Genomic DNA, 24,475 nt, shown 5'->3' on the forward strand with positions numbered 1-24,475 from the left:
TGCTGTACAACCCAGCCTGGACATACTACAGTTGTCCATGGAGAAGTCACATCCTCTCTGACACTTCTTTTCTGTAAAGCTACAGATACAACATACCGAACTAGGGATATCTTCCGTTGCCTCCTGTAATATATACATACCATGGATGATAAGTTCAATCATATTTCATCCAGCTGGCAGCTCTGCATTGGAAATTTTAGTGGTATAACGTGTTCTCTTGACCTTCAAACAGTAGTATAAAGCCGATATTTACTACTTTACACTCTCAGTCCTGTGTTATTAGGTCATCCAGCTGAGCGCCAGGCCATTGGGCCTCTTGTTGGAAAAATGTTCGATTGCACTATTTGCGCAAGGCTACGTTATTCGCGGGAGGCAACAAGAGTGAAACGGCAATTGGGACCTTCACATTTGCTTTTCCGGTGGATTTCGGACTCACGTTTTAGAATTATCGATCGGGCCGATCTGATACTTAACTTGACCACCCGAAGTGGAAACCACAGAAGTGTGATATCTCTCTAATGAGTGACTCGTTTTCGTTAAAATTTGTATTGTAGGTTCTCCAAGCAAGGATTCATTACATATCATACGGGTTTTTGATTTGACGTAATTTTTAAGGTCAGAGATCAAATGGCGTAATTGGCCGTTTGAGTGTGTAACTATGGCACATTTCTTAACCGCTAAAGTGATGGACTTGAAATTTGATACACATAATCTTCCACATCATATATAATTGCTGACATCAAATTTCAGTCTGATTTGATTCTCGACTGAAAAAGGTAAAAAGTGCAAAATCTTGCTTATTAGTCACTTGTTTTCGATGATATTTTTATGTTAGGTACTCCCTAGCAAGGATACATCACATATCTGACAGGTTTTTGATTTGACCTAATTTTCAAGGTCATGGAGGTAAAATGGTGTAAATTGGCCATTTGAGTGTAACTATGGCACGTTTCTTAACCGCTAAAGCTATGAACTTGAAATTTCGTACAAATGACTCCCTATGTCATGTAACCTCTGACACCAAATTTCGGTCTGATCTGATTCTTGACCTGGCCACCAGGAGACCAAAACTAAAAAAGACAAAAAGTGCAGTATCTCTCTTATTAGTGACTTGTTTTCGATGATATTTTTGTGGTAGGTACTCCAAGCAACGATACATCACATGTCATACCGACTTTGGTTTGACCTATACTATACCTGTAGCATGTTTGTTAACCTTGATGAATTCTTTACCACCAAATATCTACACGGTAAGCACAATGGCTCCTGGCCGTTTCATTTAAAATTACAAATGTTGAAATTTGACATCTGCAGATCCGCGAGCCAAGCTATAAAAAAAGCCTGGCCTTACATGGATAGATTTCGCGGTGTTTTAAGGCATTTAAGGGAGTACATTAAGCTGCTGAGCCATCTGACTTCGCGTGGAAACTGTCTCTGATCAAAGAGAAAACTATTTTATTAGCTCAGCTGACAAGCATTTTTTTGCCGCTTTATTCCAGCAGATAAAAGCTTGAAATAAAGTTGAAGAGGTCCGCATGATATAGAAGTTTTGATATAAAATATATAAGTTTCGATTTATATCTCCAGTTAGCAGTAGGGAGCAAAATTTCGTTTGACCACGTTTTTTTCCCGATTTGAATTTCCCACCCCGAAATAAACATAGATTTATACCCCTGCTAGAATTGGCCGCCATTATTGCCGAGTGTGCTCCAACATAATGTATAATGTACGGTGACTTTCTAACATGGAAGCTAGTGGCAGAGGATTTGCCGGGAGATCTTGTGTTGGAGAGTGTGCTTCCCGCTGACCCGTATGGTCACATGATAGAAAAATGGTGACTGTTTTATTTCGACTGCATTGATTATATAAGTGACAAATTCAATAATTTAAACCATTTCCGAAATTGATTGTGGTACGAAACTACACAAAATTAGAGGAGATATTCAACAAAATTGGTTTGTACTTTAACAACGGATTCAACTGTATTTGGTAGAAACAACCTTCGAATCGAGTCGACTTTCTCTTCGAAATGTTGAGGCGACGGTCACGATCTCATGCAATATCAGTATGATCGTAATTTATGCAGATCTGAGACGGGTGATCCGATTTGTGTTCAAAATATTGCAAACTTCGGGAATTAGTTCTACTATTCTACAGGAATATATTTTATCCATTCACTTTGACATAACAATTAGCACGAAAACTTTGATTATTTATTAAACTGTATCGAGTGTTATCGAATCGAATGGATATGTGTGGATCGCCGGAGCGGATTGATATGTTGTTGTGTGTCTGAGATGAAATAGGTCTTTCAGTTAGTTTGAGAAAGATCATGCGTGTTGATGTGTTAATAATGAATCTAGGTAATAAAGGTACAGGAAAAAAGGTATAGGAAAAAAAGGTACGGAAATAAAGGCACAGGAAATAAAGGTACAGGAAATAAAAGTACCGGAAATAAAGGTACGTGAAAAAAAGGTACTGGAAATAAAGGTACACAAAATGGCATAAATAGGTAAAAAAGTACACAATTTTTTTAAGTATCATTTGAAATCTCTCTTTTTGGCTCACTGTAAGGGGAGTCTATACGATAGCGCTGTGGTCGTCGTCGTCGTCCGTGGTATCCTGTTTCAGAAACAGTGGCACGTTTCTTAACCGCTAGGGCTATGAACTTGAAACTTTGTACACAGCACCCCCTAGGTCAGGTGAGCTCTGACACTGAATTTCGGTCTGGTGGTGGTGAGTCTGGTTGTCCTGGATCATCATTTATATCTGCTCCACTTGTAGGCCCATTGGTTTCATTTTTGTCCTGATCACTTTTATTCCCAGAAGTTGAATTTAATATCTCCACATAGTCCCAATCATAGAAATTAAAGAAACCACAAATAGCCTCCCTTTGCTCATTAGTCAGAAGAAGAGAAATCAGTTGCCTTTGTTCAGCCATTTTTTACCTAATGAAGTGAAACCCGCCAATTTTCTTGGAGCAGTCCAAATTGAGGGGTGAGTACAACTTGTTAATATGGTGTATTCATCCATCTGTCCCAAATGACATCACGGTAATCATAAGACTTTTGCACCAGGACTGGTTTTCCAACTTGTCGCCTCGGTGCTTTTGCATCAAATGTTACCTTGACTGAGGTGTGGTCCCTGCCGACATTCCAATTCCAATCAATAAGTGAAAGGTTGGTCCTCATCTTGTAAGATGTTTCCCCAAACACAATCCTTTTGTCATGGAACTGAAGCAAAGCATTGTTGAATGATTCAACATAATGAGTATCCATGGCTGTAACGTAATTATCTGGTTTCTTATAGATATCTAGTTTGCGGAGAAAATCCGAGAGAATTTTCTCTGCCACAGGGTCGGTTATCTGTTTTTTGGTTGATTCATAGTGTTGATCCTTACACCTTGATGCATGGTCACATTTGTTGTGATTTCCCTTGTAATGTTCAAGAATATTTCCAACATTTTCTTTCAACTTCTGTTCATTACGATCGCAATTTTTTATACACCAGTATACGTGTGTTTTGATAGAAGCCGCTTTATCTGCCAATTGAGGATGCCACACCTTGCCCTGGTCTTTCTTCGTACCCTTTGTGATTTTCTTTGCAGCTTTGGCTACTCCCTTGGTGGCATGCCAAATATCTTGAGCATTTCGTGTTGGCTTTCTATGTTCATTGACAAATTTGGTGACTGTAGGATTATTATCATGGCAGTGATAACGCACTGGAACTTGTTGCTCATCAAGAAAACTGTATATTTCTTTCACCCCAATTGTCTCATGTCTCTGCGTCACAGGATCATCAGCTTTTGAAAGGGTAGCAACATGAAGGGCTTTGTGGGATCGGTCACCCAAACAGACAACATCACTAAAACGGGCATTCTTGCGCCAACAATGCCTGGCATCTGTCTGAATGTCTATTTCGTCAACATCATTAGCCATTGAAAGGGCGACTTCCTCCATTATTGCATCTTTCTTGGATTCATCTGTCTGTTGTTGTACTATGGGAGCAAAGGAATCTATGAACGTGTTTAGTCTGTCCGTGGAGAGTACACCAATATCACTGCCTTCTACAATTTTATCATACTGAACGGGCAGGGCCCCTGATGTAAAAAACCCATGAGCCACTCTTGCATTCACCAGAAACTGACATATCTTGATGTGGGGAGATGAAGTCCAATGAATAGCATGTTTCTCTGTTCCTTGGCATAAAAGGTTGATACATCCTCATGTCCATCCCGTCGTAAATCCTTCGTGAACATGTTGCTCCCACAATTTATTGCATGAGACTGAACCCTGTCAATTAAATTTCTGACTGAAGTCCCTGCACATATGAACAGTGGTTCCTTCGTGTCTGTTGCGAGCTGGTAAGCTGGTGTGGTATTGGGGACAGTAGACTTACCCTCAGCAGTTTTGTTGCTCTCCTTGCTGTTGTTTTCGATGTAAAAGTCAATCACTTGGTTTAGAAATTTGTAATTCGACACCATTGAGCATTTTCCACCCCCTAACTTTGACTTCAACTTGTCCATTTTGTTGAAGAAAGAAACCTTTTCATTTTCGTCTGAACAATAGAATGTTAATTGACTTTTCAAAAGATTGGTCTTTTTGGGCTTGGTTCTTTCAGAATCATTCGTGGATCCCCTTTTTCGTTTCCTAGCATGAAGCTGACGATTTTCATCACGAAAGTGAACTAAATCATCTCTGTTATCATCAGTATAACTCATGTTGTCAATGTCTTTATCCTTCTTCTCATTTAATGAAAGTAACAAAGATTTGGGGATACTATTACCTAACCTCCCCTTCTCGCTTTAATGGTCTTTTCCACCTAGATCATCACCAAATGTTATCTTGTACCAAGAAGAGTCAGTCACCCTGTAACTTTGCACCAAGATGCGCATAGCAACTAACTTCAGAAATATTACCAAGGTATTTCTCTGTTTCTAAACCATACAAAACAAAACAAAATGTAGTATGTCTTGGAACAAGTATTATTGTTGACTAAGACACGAAACTGTGAGTTTACTTTGGCCTTTCCGTCTCTAAGAAAGGATGCTCAAGTTCATGACCTAATGGCTATTTAATTCATAAAACACAACCCCACATCTTAAAACAAAACCCCACATCATATTGTATATGAAGCCCAATATAAGACAAGAAACCATGTGCCAATTTCCCGGGAGTGATGTCACCTGTAAATATGTCAGCTGCACATCAAGCAGGAACAGCCAATCAGGCCACCGCTGATAATGCCCACTATCAGACTAATGCATCACGTTGCCAGTAGCCGCTACTGTCAATTGGGCCTTTAACACTTTGAAACCCAGGCACAGACATGTCTGTGATGGCCAAACATGGCTGAATGCCCAGTCACGGACGTACTCGTTATAGCATATTAGTCTATTTTCAATCTGTCCTGACGATCTCCTGGCTTTCAGTATCGCCTCCTGTACACAACTGATGAAACTAAAAATCACTTCCAACAAATTAACAGCTGTAACAGACGACGTTTAGTTCTTTGGCGTCTGTACAGAGGGCCTCAATGACACATGTCAAAATCCTGCATATCATAGAGTCAAACACTACCATTTGATGTTGGAGGACAATTTGGGTCTCACTAGCCAGTGGTGATCAGGTCGGGATTGTACCCTCCCCAAAAAATAGTTCTTCAATCTCAAGTGGGCCTACTCCATAAATCCCCATTGCTACTTGTTCAAATGTCAATGTCCGATGTTCTTTGTGAAGGGGTAGCTCTGACGATTATTTGAGGAAAATACAGTTCCTTCTGTGCACTTACGTGGTGAGTAGGTCCTGCATGTTGTCTATAGCTCAACAGGATGTTGACATCGACTGGTTCCTGTGAGATTGCACTTGTTCTCAAGGTAAAATTTCGAGGGCAAAAAACTCAAACAAAAGCCGCAACGACAGGCTATTTTTATATAAAAGATTGAAATTGTTGTCAGTTGGCTTTCTCAAGGTGATGAGTAGATGTGCATGACATTTTTTTTCACCACCCTTGTTAATCTTGAAGTCATAAGGCATAAAGGTGAAATTTTTCAAATTTGCGTTAACATACAGGGTGTCTCATGCATTGTGCTGTATCAGGCTATGCCTGACTGTATTTCTAGACGACGTTGAAACTTGGCCAGAAGTATTCTAGAAGTGACAAGCTTTTTAGAAATGTATAGGTTTGTGTGAGAGTAAGGTACTGCCAAGTCCACAGCTGCTGGAACAGGGGTATTCATGAAATGAAGTCGCATCATTTTTGGAGGCAGGTAGGCCTGGTCTGCACCGGCTAGTGAGACCTTGGGGGCAAAAAAAACCCCACAATAATCTTTGTGTTTGAACATTGTTTCTCTTCTCTTGGAGTTGTGTTAGGAGTTACAAAATACAATTATTTTCACAATCTGGTGACTTTATTGGCTAAAAACAGTTTCAAATTCAAATTACACAATTTCACAGGAAATTTGGACAAAACATACAGAGTGACATTGAAGGATATATAGACTTATTATACATCAACAGAAATAGCGAGGATAGCTGATTACAATGGTGTAAAGTTTTATTGGATAAGGAGAGCAGAATTTTGAAATGTTTTGTTGAATATTTAGCACTTTTTCAGAAAATCGCCCGGGAATAACTCACTGTGCTGGAAAAAGGCACCCGGGCCTGAAAGAGTTCAGAAGAGACTGAGCAAAGTCTTCATCAAACACTATATAATCCTTTCTCCTCTGATTCCATCAGTTAGAAGTAACGGCAGTGAACCTTATTCGTTAATCGGCAAGAGAAGAAACTGGACAAGGCAATTTTTCTCATTTGGTATTCCTAATCAAGTTTGCGATGGTTCATAATTCAACTGAGTAAACATCTGTTTTTTTGCAGCCTGGGGTTGATTTCTGATTCTTTTCACATGTTCTTCGACTGCACAGCTCTCTTAGCCGGTCTCGCAGCATCCGTGATATCAAGATGGAGAGCCAATGACAAATTTTCGTACGGGTAAGGAGACATCAAAATTCTTTTACCATCAGAATGTCCATATCATCATCAAAATTCTAATCACATCATCATAATTTTACCACTTATCGGTTTTATCCGCATAATGTTTGCGATTACAGTAAACGTGCATGTAGACATTGGAAAGGTGTTTGTTCCCCTGCAACTGTGCGCCGTAAAAAAAGACTAAATTAATGCGAAAACGTACTTATGAATAGAAAAGCATCTCTCATCTTAATCATGAAATATTTTCTTTTAACATTGCACTCAAATATTACAGTGTTCATTTCAGGTTTATTTAAATTGTGTAAAGTTAGATGATAACCTCTACCATTGTTGATATCAGACAATAGTAAAACCCAAACCAAAAAAGTTTATTTGAAGCATTTATCATACACTAGTTTCGCATGCCTAACGTCCACTGTATTAAGCCAGTGTATGTGTACACGACGGAAGTGAGTTTCTTCATGCGTATACTTGATTGACCAGCAGCGTCAATGTCAAAATAGAAGACCTAAAAATTATCCCATTTCGGGCCTAGAAATGTGCACTACATAAAGATCAGGCTGAACATTAGGAGAAATAAACTAGAGTATTTAAATGGGGTTTAACCCTGTAACTTATTGGTGTGAGGTTCCTGGGCCTTGCCATTCAACCCGTTTTGTGAAGGTGGTGAACACTGTGCCACTTTTGTAATTGAAGACTTTGAAACACTCCTCCTTTAATAAAATTTTTTCATTTGCAGTTATGTGAGAGCTGAGGTGCTTGCTGGGTTTGTGAATGGCCTCTTCCTCTTATTTATTTCCTTCTTTATATTTTCTGAAGCTGTAGAGGTAAGTGCTTCTCACTTATTCACAGGCAGAACAAGTGAGATTTTTGCGTGGTTTCTGCATTCTCTTAGACATTGCAACTTTTCTAGGTCACACTCACAGTGGTCAAGATGTACAAAATGCACAATCCTCCATCTTTACCGAAATATTTAAACTTGTAGAAAAAAATTGGGAATACTTACCTAAATATTTAAACTTGTAGAAAAAATTAGGAATACTTATTGAGAGATGCCATATATTGCCACAAATCTCAGTTCTATTCAGATCTAGTGGGAGGTACCTATATCCTCTCTTTATGGTATACATCATAAACTTTTCTTTGCATCAATAGCTTGATGTAAGCATCACCAATGAAAAGCTCCTTGACATTGGAGTGTCTGGGCTTATTTTATACCTCTCCTATTGTATTCCTTATTACTTTTGTTTATCTTTACAGAGAGCTGTTGAGCCTCCTGAAGTGAGGCATGAGCGCCTGTTTCTCGTATCGGTGTTAGGATTGTTTGTTAACCTTATTGGTATATTTGCATTCCAACACGGTGGCAGTCATCATGGACATTCACATGGAGGAGGGGGTATGTTCAGTTTATTTTTGCAGGGAGGGATTGTCAAAGCCAGGCCATAGGAAACCATCCTCGTACAGTAGGCTTTTCAGTACACTTACCATCTCACATATATCAAACCCTGGTGAAATGTGCACCCATTAGACACACTAGCATATACCCATGGAGCGGGCAAAGTTGAAATGTAATATACATTAGTTAAATGGGCACGATGATTGAACTACATTAAATTTCTAACGTTACTGAAGTTTTATTAAAGGTTAAACACGAAATTAACTGCATTTAGGGACTTATTGCCAATAGATTGATTGCAAAAGTACGCTATTTTGCACAATGCATTGAGACCAGTGACAGCAGGTCCTGTTCCAAATAAGGGCATCACATATTAGGCATATCACCTACCCACTCCCGTACCCAATGCCACTGTCGGACCAAAGCCAGGCGCATGGAGAGATGCAGAACGCAATTCGTCAGGATCAAATCGCCCATCGAAATGTTACCAACATCAAAATTTAATCAAATGTTGTAGCAACATCCAAATGCACATTGTGGTATTGGCACATGTAATGGTATGTCAAGTATTAATTGAAACAGCCGCTCACTCAACCATTTGAATTGAACACCTTTTCTGAAAGGCTTTTGCACTCATGGTCAAAAGTTTATGGATACCAATTTTCCTCAATTCTCTCAAAAACCACTGTGTCAAAAATTGCCTGGGTACTACCGATGTGTAGAGAAATTCCTAGGCTATAAGGTGAGGCTAGATTTACTGACGGGTATTATGATGTAATGATGCTGTGATGTAATTTGTATGGACACCCCCAATTATCTTTTTTATGAACCAATCTTCTCTGGATTTCTTTTCTCACTATTATCTGTCTCCACTGTTAAGAAGCATGGTTTGCTGCAATAATTACCAATGAAAATGTGTTTCTGTCACATTTTCCTCCTGCAATTTCCACCAGTATTCCAAGCTGACCAAGCACTAATGAAATGGTCTCCGATTGTGTGACAGACCACGGCTCATAATTGACCAAGGACACATGCCAGTAGTGGACACTTGTTACCTAAACGCTCAAGTCATACCATCATTTCTAATTAAATTACTGTCTGTTGGCTTGAACTTCATAACTTAGAATTATGAAGATGACCTGTCTTAGCCCTAGAAGTCTGACTAACTGTGGTTATCCAAACACTTGTTTCTTAACCGCTAGAGCTATGAACTTGAAACTTTGTACACAGGACCCCCCCCCCAGGCCAGGTGACCTCTGACAATCAATTACAGTCTGATCTCATTCTTGACTTGATCACCAGAGACCGGAAGTGGAAACCTAAAAATATATCTCTCTAATGAGCGACTCCTTTTTAATAAAATTTTTATGGTAGGTTATCCAAGGAAGGATACATGACACGGTTCATCCCCATTTCGCCTACACCCGTTTCGCCTACACCCATTTCGCCTACAAAATTTACCCATTTCGCCTACTCACCATTTCGCCTACTCACCATTTCGCCTACACCCATTTCGCCTATTCACCATTTCGCATATTACCCATTTCGCCTACTCACCATTTCGCCTACTCACCATTTCGCCAACACCCATTTCGCCTATTCACCATTTCGCCTATTACCCATTTCGCCTACATCATTTCAAATGTTTTATGATAGTGACTTCAAAGTCAAAAGATGTTTCAGCCTTCTAGTCTAATTTGAAATGTCTATTGGTGCCAGAATTTTGTAATGCTTTTAGAAAGATGCAGTTTATCCAACTAAATACCAACTAAATACTATCAGACGAACTGAGTAGGGCCATGAGTAGGGTCATGAGCTTGATAATCTGACATCGATGAAAATGGCTTTCATATTCTGGATGCATTTTGTGTATTGTAAGAACACTTGCCAGCATTGAGTTACGGTAAGTGTTAGTTTGAGCAAAACATCACAAAGAAACACACTCAGTGTATAATAATCAATTATGCATGTTTATTGGTTAGATTAATTGGTTTACTACTAATTGGTTTAATGTTAATTATTAAATTACAAAGTGATTACAAAGTGATTTAGCTGAATATACAGGTATCTCTTCCTCACAGCTTTCATAAATAGTTCAAGTATTAAACATTGCATATAATAGGATTCACTTGCATGTGTTTTTAAGGTTTGATGTATTGTCTCAGCCTGAAGTGAACTCAGTTGTGGGTGAACACAGTAACGTGGCTTCAGGAACAATCTTGTCATTGAATGGACTCGATGGCTTCTTGCAACTGATTCTTGCAGAATATTTGAGCATTTTGAGATGGGATTTGTCTGTATTCATGGCTTCTTCATGGAGTGTATAAATTAGCTCAGGGCCAGGGCTGCTCATTTCCAGCAAAACCTTTGCAGTGTACACGGTATAGAGACAATGGAAGACCAGGAAATTACTTTTGTTCCAACAAATAGGGGTGGACAACATCTTGTACACCGAAATGGGTGTAGGCGAAATGGGTCTAGGCGAAATGGGGATACACCCATGACACATGATACGGATTTTCAATTTGACCTACTTTTCAAGGTAACATAGGTCAAATGGCGTAAATTGGCCATTTGAGTGTAACTATGGCATGTTTCTTAACCGCTAAAGCTATGAACTTGAAATTTAGTACACTTGAGTCCCTATGTCATGTAACGTTGGACACCGAATTTGGATCTGATCTGATTCTCAACTTGGCCACCAGGAGGCCAAAACTAAAAAAAATAAAAAGTGCAATATCTCGCTTATTAGTCTCCTTCAACCTACGTATGTAGGGTTGAAAGGAGGCACTTGGTTTAGCTCTTTTTTCCCGAAAAAAAACAACCTCGTTTCAGGTGGCTCATCATGGTGTATTCAATGCATTGTCGATATCACAAGTGATTGGAGTACCCAGGTATTCGCGTCTGGGAAGTTTTGAGAAAACTATACATTAAAAAAAGCTAGCAGTGTCATGAGAGTTTTTTGTAAGGACATTGAAGGTTTGCAGTGCGAAGTTTCATAATTATTTAGCATTTGTTAACGACGTGAAGGTGCCCGATGAGATGATTTGCTGACATAGCATGCCGACATGTTTTATGGTACACGTCACAATCTCTATCCAGATCGACGAATATTTTCGACTCTACCACGCGATTTATTTTTTCACACCAGATGACGCAATTTTGTTTCCCATATTTGGCACACACGTCATAAATTATTCATATGAATGAGGTTATGGGAATCCCCATTTCGTCTCGCATGTCTCAGTGAGTGCAGCGCTGAGAGGCAACAGGCGAACGAGGTTGACAGAGATAATCAACACTAGGTACTTTGTTTCCAGATACTTTAGCCAGAGTTCACACTGAATGACCTACCTGGAGCGGTTCTTTTGTTTTAGCGCGCAATTTTTACTTGACTCTGCAGTTTGTCAGTTTCTCGTTTTTAGCCACTGGAAGGCAGCGCTTGCTAATTTTTGAACACGCACGAACACTCCACAAAGTTTTCAAATATAAGCCCTAAGATATAAACAGAAAGGAAACAATTACCATTACCATGGTTAATGACCTACAGTGATGACTGTTTTCATAACATGCAGAGTACATCAAATGGATTTTGTGATGGGAGGCCCGCCTGCGAAAGTTCATGCGACGAGGTAAAAACGCCCCGTGAAATACCCAAGGTGGTTAATTAAGATAAGGAAAGGACCTTGTCCAACCGCTGCATCAAGCACAGGTATGTCGATCTACATACATTCTACTTGCAATGACGCTGCGGCATAAACTATGCCAAATATGGGAAACAAAATGGCGTCACCTGGTGTGAAAAAATAAATCACCTCTGCCACTCAGATTTCAATTACACTACAAGATCCCGGATGTGAAACAGGCGTGTGACAATATTGAAATCAGTAGATCGATTTAGCGATCGATTACTTGCAGAAAAACGTACAGGAAATCCGCTTGAAATTTGAATTATGAAATATTAATATGTGTGGGATGTTTCAAAAGTTATTTGTATGAATAAATTCTGGCTTGATCAATTGCTGTTTTCCACTTGCCTGTGCCTATACTCCCTTAATCGTTGAATTGATGGCACTGTATGTTGGCAGGGATTCACGAGTAGGCCTAGCGACAATCGCCGAACACGTTAAGTTACATGTGAAGATTTCTGATTTCTTATCAAAGTACATTAGGGAATAGTCTTTGGCATATAAGAAACCTATAAACAAAGCACTTAACACTGTCCTCAACCAAACCTTAGGCTACAACTGCAAATACAGACCCTGAACAGTAAGGGAAAATTCAGCCCTAACACAACCCAGTGCTCCCACTACGCAGCATGGTTGAAGAAGACTCCAGAGTTTACCTGCAGACTCAACTGACAATTCTAGTTAGTTACTTGTTTTCGATGATATTTTTATGTTAAGTGCTCAAAGCAATGATACATCACATGTCATACCGACTTTGGTTTGACCTATATACTATATACTAGATATGTAGAATGTTTCTTGACCAGGATGAATTCCTAACCGCCAAATATCTATACGGTGAGCACACTGGCTCCTGGCCGTTTCATTCAACAATATGTTTCTTCTGGTGGAAGTAAACCAGAAAAAAATTGGTTGATAAAAAAATTGATAAGGGGGTGTCCATACAAATAACACAACAGCATCATTACATCATAATACCTGTCAGTAAATCTAGCCTCACCTAATAGCCTAGGAATTTCTCTACACATCGATAGTACCCAGGCAATTTTTGACCCAGTGGTGTTCGAGAAAATTGAGGGAAACTTTTGTCCATAAATTTTTGACCATGAGTCTACATGACACTGGAGTGAAAAAGCCCTGAATCTCAGAATGTAGAAAGGAGGCATAAACATTTTTTAGCTCAGCTGACAAAGTCAGCGGAGCTAGTCCTATAGTTATTTCATTGGTGCCTGTCCTTCCATCCTTCCTTCCATCCATCTGTAGACAAAGTTGGGCATTTTGTAACTGTAGGACCTTGGCACTTTAAATTTGGCTGGGTGGTAAAACTAGACTACCTCAGCAGTTTACAAAAAATTCTGCGCGATTCGACTCAAATTCAGCTCACCAGGGGGGAAAACATGTAAAGTACAAAACATTTTTGCGCCACTTTATTCCAGCAGATAAAAGCGTGAAATAAAGTTGGAAGAGGTTCGCATGATATAGAAGTTTTGATATAAAATAGGTTGGTTTCGATTTATATCACCAGTTGGCGGTAGTGAGCAAAATGTCGTTTGACCCCGTTTTTTCCCGATTGGAATTTCCCGCCCCGAAATAAACACACATTTACGTCCCTGCTAGAATTGGCCGCCATTATTGCCGAGTGTGCTCCAACGTAATGTATAATGTACGGTGACTTTCTAACATGGAAACTAGTGGCAGAGGATTTGGCTGGAGATCTTGTGTGGAGAGTGTGCTTACCCGCTGAGGCGTATGATCACATGATAGAAAAATGGCGACTGTTTTATTTCGACTAGATTGATTTTATAAGTGACAAATTTAATAATTTAAACCGTTTCTGAAATTAATTATGGTACGAAACTTTACAGAAGTAGAGAAGATATTCATCAAAATTGGTTGGTACGCTCCGTTAACGACGGATTCAACTGTATTTGGTAGAAACATCCTTCGAATTGAGTCGACTTTCTCTTCGAAATGTTGAAGTGACGGTCACGATCTCATGCTAGGCCTATATCAGAATGATCGTAATTTATGCAGATCTGAGAAGGGTGATCCGATTTGTGTTCGAAATATTGCAAACTTCGGGAATTAGTTCTACTATTCTAAAGTAGTATATTATATCTATTGATTTTGACAGAACAAAGCACGAAAACTTTGATCATTTATCAAACTGTATCGAGTGTTATCGAATCTAATGGATATGTGTGGAGAGCCGGAGCGGATTGATATGTTGTTGTGTGTCGGAGACGAAATAAGTCTTTCAGTTAGTTTGAGAAAGATCATGCGTGTTGATGTGTTAATAATAACCGAATAGTGATTCAAAGCTATTAGCGGTGTTGTCATTGCCATTTTTCATTGAATAATAGTTCGAGAGCTCACATTCACATTGACGATTGAGGGAAAGTAGGTCCAGATTTGGCAACACGCCAGCTGTCTCACGTGTTGCCCATTTGCACAGGTAAGATTTTAGAAGATTTTATCTCAATATTAACCTTGATTTTCTCCCAGCCATTGGCCATAACAACTTTTATGTGACTGATCAGATTGTAGTATGAATCTCCAAGAGTATCGGAGTATTGTAACGTAGCAATATGGTGCCGTTTGTGGCCTAATAGGCCCCTACAATACATCCTGTAAATTTAGCTTGCCGATGGCGATGTCTAACTCTAGGCCTAAATGGCGGCCGTTCTTGCGTCTTGGCAATTTTGCAACAAATCTCGCCATTTACGTTTGTTTTCTCCCTGTCTGGTCATTGGCTATGACACGTATTATTTTGAAAGTCATATTATGACATCGTAGTATGAATTCCACTGCAATTTCGTTACGCAGCAATGCTCATGTTTTTGGTTTGCAATCCTGTACTATCTGTACACTGCGCTGTGCATGGCTGTGCTGTAGGCTGTAAAAAAGACAAAAACCATAGCCTAGCCCTATATAGGCTTAGAGTATAACTCAACAGGCCCTCATGATTCATTTGATGGACACCCTATATGATAGTACCTCATCATTAAGTCCACTAGATCCTGTGCTGTCACATGTCGTAGACGATACAATTTTCAAAATGTAGTACACCACTCACTCATCTTTAAGCCCAGCTCTCGGCTCACATCATGTGGGCACGGTTGGCTGTTGAGTGTTATGGTTCAGTCTGTGAGACTAATTTAAAGAGGTTACACTTTTATTTTGAATTGGAAATCAGCCCACATGACTGATTTTTCACTGAATAATAAGTGTGCACTTCGAAGGTTAAGTCTCTTTCTGGATTTGCTTCCACAGATGCCTTGTTCAGGATATCATCTGACAAATGGCTGATCAAGCACAGACTGTATCCGGTGGTGTTCATTTCCCTGTCAATGTCACCCTTTTTATTCAGTCAGTGTTAATTTCTCTTTTTTTACAGATTAACTGTTTTTGGGTATTTCAAGAGGAGTTGTTGGCACATTTCAAGTCTAGTAAAGCACTTGCTGTTCCCACATCAGAGTAAGGTGTGCTTACTCGTTTTACTGCTTTCCATTCCCAGAGAGCGTCATCAAATATCTGCCACAAGGCTTCAAATATCTGCCGCAAGGCAACAAATATATGCCGCAAGGCATCAAATATCTGCCAAAAGGCATCCAATATCTGCCTAAAGGCATCAAATATCTGTCGCGAGGCTTCAAATATCTGCCGCCAGGCTTCAAATATCTGCCGCGAGGCACCGAATATCTGCCGCGAGGCAATGAATTACTGCTGCGAGGCGCAGAATTGCTGCCACAAGGCACCGAATAGTTGTATCAATCAAAGTATTGAATATTTGTCACAAGGCACCAAATCGCAAGGCATTTAATACTAGGTGCACTATTAGACTAGCTGCAAGGCAGCAAATACTTGCCACAGAGCATCAACTTCAATTGCTTTACTGGACTTCAAATACTTGCTGTAGTGAAAATAATGGGTAACGATCTTGTTCAATATAGGTCTGTAATTGGCCCATTTTCTTCAACTGCAAATGCATTGAGTCAGCCAGTTCAAACAACTGCATGTAGATGTTGTCCATTTCGCAGAAATCATTGTTATTTTAATGTTTATACATGTAGTTCATGTAAAGTCAATCCGTCAGAAATATTATGGATAAAAAAACAAGACGAAGATGATTTTAGATCTATGTGGTACTTCAACTCGCTCTGGCTAGTTATGATCCATGTGCATAATATGAAAAATTTCTTTCTAAAAGTCCAGGAGCTAAATAGCGTCAATAATTTAGATGATATAAATAGGGAAACTGATTCAAAGTCTGAAAAATGGTTTGCAAAAATAATGACAACTTATGAAGCCAAAAAGAACCAGAATATTTGTCATGATATGAACACTCAAACAAGTTCATCACTTGACCCTTCCATATAAGTTATTGCATAACACCATTGTGGCATTACAAGCATGTAGTTTTTAAATTGTCATTAGTGTTATTCTTTGTTTTGACTGGTGTATAAAGTGTATGCATCCAATGTTCTGAAATTGAGTAACAATATTGAAACAAATCCTGGCCCAGTTGATCATGTTGTTGACTCTCTCATAAGAAAAGTTGTCCAAGGTTCATATCAAGGTAATGAACGATACTCTGACACTTCCATGGGTAGACAGTGTGTCACAAATGCTGCATCTTCTCTTTTATATTCTGTCATTATTTCTCCAGCACACTGGCAATCGCAAGACCTTGATGACATTTTAAATGAAGGAGATTCGTGGTACAGGGAATTAAAATTGACCAAACCATCCTTCAGTTACTTGGCATTGATGAACTGCCAACTTACCATTCATGTTTTAATGAAAATTTCAGAATCAAACAAGTTGGAGTGTCATATAATTATACTTTTAATTTTGATGAAAATTCCCAAGCTTTCTCAGCAGAACAATTCCTTGCAAACATGTCAACAGAATATGGTGCTATTGTGATAGGTGCAACTCAAGCGGCTGCCTTTACTATTATTCGTATTGATGAGAGATATTATTTATTTGATTCACATAGTAGAGATAAACATGGTAAGCCATCACCTGATGGGTTTTCAATTCTACTCTCATTCTCAGATTTGAACAAGTTTGGTGCCTATTTAGAACAGCATATTGGAAATGATACTGACCGCATATTTGAAGCAACATATTATGAAGTATGTATAGTATCAAAGAGAACTTTAAAGCGTGGCCTTGAAAAATCAACAACAAATTATGTGTTAATTGATAATTATTTACATGATCAAGCTAAACAACAAAACCGAAAGTATGATAAAAAGTGTTCATACAGTTGAAAAGAAAAATATAACAATTTAACCAAAATGAGCGTGAACAACAAAAGTTGTCTAAAAAAAGGCAAGGTTGAATAAAAGTAAGCGAAATAAAATTTTAGAAATTAGGGGCCACGGGCAGGGGACGACAGGTGGGGTCTTGACGCCCCCGAGGTTCGTCGGCTCCTCGTGGGCCCTCGTCCTCGCGTGGCTCCTCCTCCTTTCATCCCCAAGGGCAGGTAGAAGCTGCGGCTCCCTCTCGCCGCTCCAATAAGCGCCACCGCTCCTCAGGCAGGGGCGGGAGCAGCGGGCAGCCCAAGCGTCTCTTCCAAGAGAAGGGTCGCAGGGGCAAGCGCTAGTGACTTTTTAGCCCTTCCTCCTGCACCTTCAGGTGGCGCCCCACAGTTGGCGTCGTGGGTGGCAGACTGCGACACTTCGCAGCCTTTTGGGACCGGTGGTGTCAAAAAGACTCCCCTGTGCCGGATATGCTCCGACACGGTGTCAAATTGGACTTTTCCCGTCCCCCGCCCCTATGACGTCGACTCCCACCCCCGTGTCCCCGCCAGTAGACCCCGTCAGGGTGCTTGCCCTTCGATCGGAGGTCCTGTCTCTCCTCGAGAAGCAGGCAGTGAGGCTGGTGGACAACCATTCCTCACCGGGGTTTTACAGCCACGTCTTCTTGGTCCCCAAGAAGTCGGGGAAGTGAAGACTGGTCATCGACCTGTCCAGCTTGAATCGGTTCCTCCGGGTTCCCAGCTTCAAGATGGAGACAACCAGGTCAGTAGTGGTCGCGGTGCAGCCCAACGATTGGGCTATCTCTCTGGACGTTCAGGACGCATACTTACTCGTCCTGGTCCATCCAGAGTTTCACCCCTTCCTTCGTTTCTTCTTCGAAGGAAAGGTTTATCAGTTTCAGGCCCTTCCTTTCGGCCTGGCTTCTGCTCCACTGATTTTCACAACAGTCGTCAAGGCGTTTGCCGTGCCTTTTCACGCCATGGGCTTAAAGCTCCATTGCTATCTCAACGACTGGCTGCTACGGCACCAGGCTCAACGCCGTCTGGGATACAGGCAAGGTTTCTGCTCGTCACAACCTGACAGGCAGGGTGGCTTTTAAATTGGGACAAATCCGAGCTGGACGCAGCTCAGGATTATGTCTTCATGGGGGTGCGATTTCGCACACGAGAGGGCCTGATGTCCCCCCTCCGGACCGACATCCCAAAATTCGGTCCTTGGTCGGGATTTTTCGCCGTCAGGACAGCGCCACAGCCCGACAGTTTCTGTCGCTGCTGGGACTGCTCAATTCGGCAGCGGACCAGGTTCCTTTCGGTCGCCTGTATATGCGCCCACTCCAGCTCCTCCTGCTGTTGAGTTGGCGTCCATTCACGGACTCCCTCGACCAGCGGATTTTTATCCCGGGGTCCTTCTGGGGGAGGTGTGGAGTTTCTGGGGATCGGAGACGGAGCTTCTCCGCGGAGTGCAGCTCAGTCCTCCGTCACCTCAGATGTCCCTGTTCACGGACGCCTCCCTTTATGGTTGGGGCGCCCATTTGAATGAAGGGGACCTGACCACCAAGGGCACGTGGTGAGAGGAGAATGCGCGTCTCTCGATCAATATCCTCAAGATGCAGGCTGTCATCCTGGCCGTGAGGGCCTTCACGTCTCATCTAAGGGGTCACAGGGTTTCTCTTTTTTCCGACAATTCGACAGTGGTCACTTATATTCGGAGACAGGGGGGGACGAGATCCGACACATTGTGCCGTCTCACTTGGGAGCTCCTGCAGCTTTGTCGCTGCTTGGATATTCAGCTCCTCCCCCGCCACATCCCCGGCAAGAGGAATATCTTGGCCGACGCCCTTTCCAGGTCGGACCGTCTCGTCCAGACAGAGTGGACCCTCCATCGCGAGGTGGTCTCTCGCCTGGGGGCCCTGTGGGTTGCTCCGGTCGTGGACTTGTTTGCGACTCAGTTGAACAAGAGGTTCCCCCTGTACTACTCACCCCTCCCGGACGAGGAGGCCTTGGGAGTGGACAGCCTGTCGGCCTCCTGGGACGGCCTCAATGCTTATGCATACCCGCCAACCCCTCTGTTGCTACCGGCACTCAACAAGGTGGCCAGTTCATGGGTCAGACTTTGTCTGATAGCACCGTGCTGGCCAAACCAGGCCTGGTTCCCGGTTCTGCTGGAGCTGCTGACGGATCATCCCCGCCGCCTGCCGGCGTGGGACCGTCTGCTTTATCACCCGATCGGCCGGGTCTATCATCAAGATCCTTCTTTTTACAGGCTTCATGCCTGGAGGCTGTCGGGTATTTCCTCCGAGAGAGAGGCTTTTCGGAAGATGTTATCCGTAAAGTCGCCCAACCTAAGTGACAGTCTACCCTTGATTCATACGATAGCAAGTGGGCTGTCTTTCGAGACTGGTGTCAGGAGCACGGAGTTTCTCCGGTCGCTCCCTCTCTTCCCAACTTCCTCGACTTCTTGAAGTGTCTATTCTCGGTCCGGAAGTTTTCGGTTCAGGGAGTGAAAGGTTATTGCTCCGCTGTTTCGGTCACCTTAAAGCTGACTGAATCGTGGCAACGGTCTTGGGATGACGCTGTTTCATCGTTGCTTCGCAATATGTCTTTGGAGCGTCCTCGCTCCATTCAGCTCTCCCCCAAGTGGGACCTCTCGGTGGTCTTAAGGGCTCTCATGAAATTTCCATTTGAGCCCATGCATCAGGCAGATTTGAAACATCTGACCTTTAAGACCGTTTTCCTGGTGGCTTTGGCCACGGCACAGCGGCGGTCTGAGCTCCATGCTTTAGCCTTTGATAAATTGGCTTTCACTGAGAGGGGCGCGGTCCTAGAATTTGTCCCAGGCTTTCTGGCTAAAAACCAGGCGCCGCACACCTCCAGGCGCCCGGTTTTTATCCCCTTGTTATCCGCTACGGTCTCTAGAGACCTTCCGGACTGAACTCTCTGCCCTGTTTGGGCATTGAAGTTCTATTCTAATAAGACTAAGGAGCCTGCTGTTCGCCTAGGCAGGAAGCGCCTCTTTTTGTCTTATAGAGAGGGGTTCACTAGGGAGATAGCTGCAGCCACGAGTCGCCAGATGGTTGGTTGCCACCATCCGGATGGCTTATTCTATGACACTCGTTTCTCCAGAGCTTCGTTGCCTAGGCGCCATTACGGCCCACGAGATTCAGGCCATCTCCACTTCGTGGGCCGAGTATAAGGGAGTGGCGCTGAACGAGGTTTTAGATGCGGCTACGTGGAGTTCTCACTCTACCTTCTCCCAGTATTATATGCGCGATTGTTCCACGTTGACAGACGGTATGCTGTCTCTTGGTCCAGTTGTCGCTGCTCAGCACATGGTCTAGGTGTTTCCCTGCCTAGACCACTCGTCGATTTTCTCTCCTGCTGGCTGTCTTTTTAAGGGGGGGGGGGGGGTGTTCCATAGACTGTCGCCGGGTCTTCGGGCCTGCGCGTTCGCCCCGTCCAGCTGTCCTAGGGTTCAGTCGCCTAGGACTTTTGAGAGTTAGTCAGTGAGGCCAGGCCGCTCCATGTTATTCTGGGGCGCGCTCTCCTTCTTTTAAAAAAAAAATAATTTCCACATTGTGTCTCTTGACGATATGTGCTGAGCTTATACCGTGTTGAGGTGGTTTTGTCCCCGTCTAGGAGGGGATGGGTTTCCCAGTTATGCTTCCCTTTGTTTTCAAAGGGCCTGTTGACCTCTAGCCCGGGTTTTCCCCAAGCATTCTTTCTCTGGGTCCCCTGGTCTCACCTGTTGGTTTCTGCTGCGCAGCTTTGGAGACAGCTCGCTTCACTACATGGTAAGTCACAGTTTACCCTCCTTCCTTTGGTTGTTGGTATTCGATGCAAAAGTCTGACCTGGGTAGAGTATGAACGACATAAAATTTCCATTTCCTGTAGAAATGTCATTTTATTAGTTCATACCTACCCAGGTCAGACTACCCGCCCTGCCTGTTGCCACAGCAACGGGACTTACTCGGTGCACTTGAGTAATAAGTACTAGTGATGGCGGCTCACATGAGGCAGAGGCTGTATAGGTGCGCCGCCTAGGTGTAGCTAACCATCCATCCGTCCATCCGTTAAACCCATGGTGCACATTTTGTAACCGTAAGACCTAGAGACTTCAATTTTGCATTTCTGGATACTTCTGGTCAAACTCTACTTTCAAAACAAAATTTGTCGCCATTCGACCTACTTCCTGCGAGCGAGAGTGCATGAAGGATATGGCCTATATCGGCCTAGGAGCAGCAGAATTAGTCGAAATATGCTCTAATATTAAGATAAAATTCTTGAAAATCTATTTTATTGAGAAAAAGTTCAAAATTTTAACAGGAGAGGGTGCTACCTGCCTTTTAATTATTTCTGCCGATTCAAATTCCCGCCCGATGACGTCAGCCATCAATGAAGTCTCCTATTTGCCAGTTCTCAAAACATGGCAGCTACACAACAAAAGCAGTAGCTCCAGGAATAAATCACTGTTCACTTCAGCTTCGTAATCGATTGTACCCCCACTTTATTGTGTTTTGTGTGGTGTTCCTATTCAATCAACGATGTAAGGCCTTATTATGTTGGTTTTTAGCTCACCTCTTAGCAGAGGTGAGCTTATCCCATACCGTGGCGTCCGTCGTCCGTCATCGTCGTCGTCGTCGTCGTCGTCCGTCGTCGTCCGTCGTCCGTTAGCAGGGCACGTTTCGTAACTGTTAGAGCTATTGAGTTGAAACTTGGTACACATGTACCCTTATGTAATGACACCTGGGAGACCAAGTTTCGGTCCGATTCGTTTCATGGTTTGGCCACCAGGGGGACAAACGTTAAAAGTGAAAATATGCAATATCTCCCTTAATAGTAGTCGGGAAATTTTGAAAAAAATATGGTAGGTACTTCTAGCAAAGGTGCATCATATATCCTCCGGGTTTTTGATTTGACCTCCTTTTCAAGGTCACAGAGGTCAAATGGTGTAAATTGGCCGTTAGGATGTAACGATGGCACGTTTCTAAACTGCAATGACTATTGATACCAAATTTGGTACACATTTACCCCTTAGTCAGGTGATCTCAGGGACCGAAGTTTGGTCCAATATGATTCACCACTTGACCACCAGGGGGCAAAATCCAAAAACCTTAAAAATGTGATTATTCCTTAACTTCTTGCCCGATTGCCACCAATTTGATATCATGGGTACATCTAACCACCATACAGTATATGTCACACAGGTTTTTAATTTGACCTTCTTGTCAAGGTCACAGAGGTCAAATGGCGTAAATTCGCCGTCAGGCCGTAACTATGGCACGTTTCTTAACTGCAATGACTATTGATCACAAATTAAGTACACATGTACCCCTTGGTCAGGTGATCTCAGGTACCGAAGTTTGGTGCGATCTGATTTGCCGTTTGGCCTCCAGGGAGGGGGCCAAATCCTAAATTCTTCAAAATGCCATTATTCCTAGTAATGACTTGCCCGATTGGCACCAATTTTATATCATAGGTACATCTAATTGTAACAACCATTCAATGTGTCACCCAGGTCTTCTTTGATTTGACCTACTTTTCAAGGTCACAGAGGTCGAATGTACTGTAAATTGGCCATTTTGGGGAAATTGTAATTGCTTGGGCCTACATCAAACCTAACACTACATGACACAAGACCATGCTCTTTATCCATCTTTCCTCCACATGAGGTGAGCACAATGGCCCTGGCCATTTCATAATTGAGAAGGTGCATTATAAGCGGCGTACGAAATACCGAAGTGGAGACAAAATGGCGGCATGTTGTTTACGCCTGGAGCTCAATGACACTCAAGTACCCAATTTTCTGCTTAAAAAGTAGTCTGGTAGGCGATATTATCACTAGTTCGTTTCAGTGGTAGTCATAAGGTCTTTAGGGACTACTTTCAGAAATTAGTTCTTGAAAATTTGGCCACATTTCTGTGAAAACGATATCGGAAGTGCATGCTCTGTTCGCGATGACATCGCCGATGTATTTTGAAGTGGAGAATTCCCACAGTATGTGCAGTGAATCGGCATGATTCTGTTCGCCTATTAAGTTTTAGTTCTACGATTCTTTCATGAGTAAAAAGTAGACATTCTAAGCAATACAATAATGTCACTCCCATAAAAATTGATTGGAAATTGAGGGAGCTACGGCATTCTGTTCGGCAACTGGCAGCGCTGAAAAAGACATTGCATACTGTACAATACCAAATGGTACATTTTAAAAAGCGCTCATTGGACAACGTAGGGAATCAACAGAAATGACGTCATCGCTGGTCTAAATCGAAAACTACGGTTGCGCAGTAGAGCACAAGAAAAGGTTTAGCATTAACTTCGTCATGCAAGCTTCAGCAACAAAACGATTTCTCATGAATGATTTATTTGATCATCATCAGCTTGTTTCCCCTTATAGATAAAAAAATGATTTACAATTTCCATCAAAGTTTTCTATTGTGTATAGTCACATGTTATTTAACTGGCAAGGAGCCAAGCAGTTTTGAATATTCGCGGGAAAATACTTCGTACTTGTAAACGAGGCTATGACAATGAGTATCCTCATTCATGGCATAAACTTCATGTTTCGGTGAATATTTTCATACGATGATTTCACCCGAATTATGGTCAGGATTGAGGAATGAACAGTGGCATAATTATGTCAACCAAAAACATTGGTACCGTAGTGAACGCAAAAGGATATCAAATACCATGGAGCATGCCATTTTCATGCATAATGAACTGAACACCGGGAAGATATTAATGATATTAACTCAGCTGAGCGCCAGGCCCTTGGGCCTCTTGTTCTTTTTCGCAATATGACGAGACATCAACGAATATTCATAGGTTGGAGGGTCGAGACCTATCAAGTACATATTTGGAGAGGTATTGTAAAAATATTTGCTGTGGCAAGTCTACAGAAGAAATTATTTGATGAAAAAATTAATTTTGAATTTTGCTGATTTTACAATAGGGGGCATGTTTTGAGATTTTTCTGCCAGTTGGCTGAAAAGAGTGGAAATATCAATATTTGTCCAATTGGTCGATTATCAAAAAATTTCTGTGGTCAACTACCAGTTTACTTTTCACCATTTACTTGCCCGACTGTCCGGAATATCTTATCAAAATTTCAGAGTCACAACCCCACACAGTA

General features: G+C 41.9%; 1 protein-coding gene across 1 annotated transcript in view; it reads left to right on the forward strand.

Moving 5' to 3' along the window:
* The window catches only part of LOC135486556 (zinc transporter 7-like), a 144,465-nt gene that overhangs the window by 9,162 nt on the left and 110,828 nt on the right, over nt 1-24,475 (forward strand). Inside the window, exons 3-5 of the mRNA XM_064769425.1 lie at nt 6,876-6,989; nt 7,732-7,819; nt 8,253-8,388. Coding sequence (XP_064625495.1) covers nt 6,876-6,989; nt 7,732-7,819; nt 8,253-8,388 — 338 coding nt within the window. The remainder of the gene's footprint in view (nt 1-6,875; nt 6,990-7,731; nt 7,820-8,252; nt 8,389-24,475) is intronic.

The sequence above is a fragment of the Lineus longissimus genome, chromosome 4 (genome assembly GCF_910592395.1).
Source record: "Lineus longissimus chromosome 4, tnLinLong1.2, whole genome shotgun sequence".
In the NCBI taxonomy this organism is placed as follows: Eukaryota; Metazoa; Nemertea; class Pilidiophora; order Heteronemertea; family Lineidae; genus Lineus; species Lineus longissimus.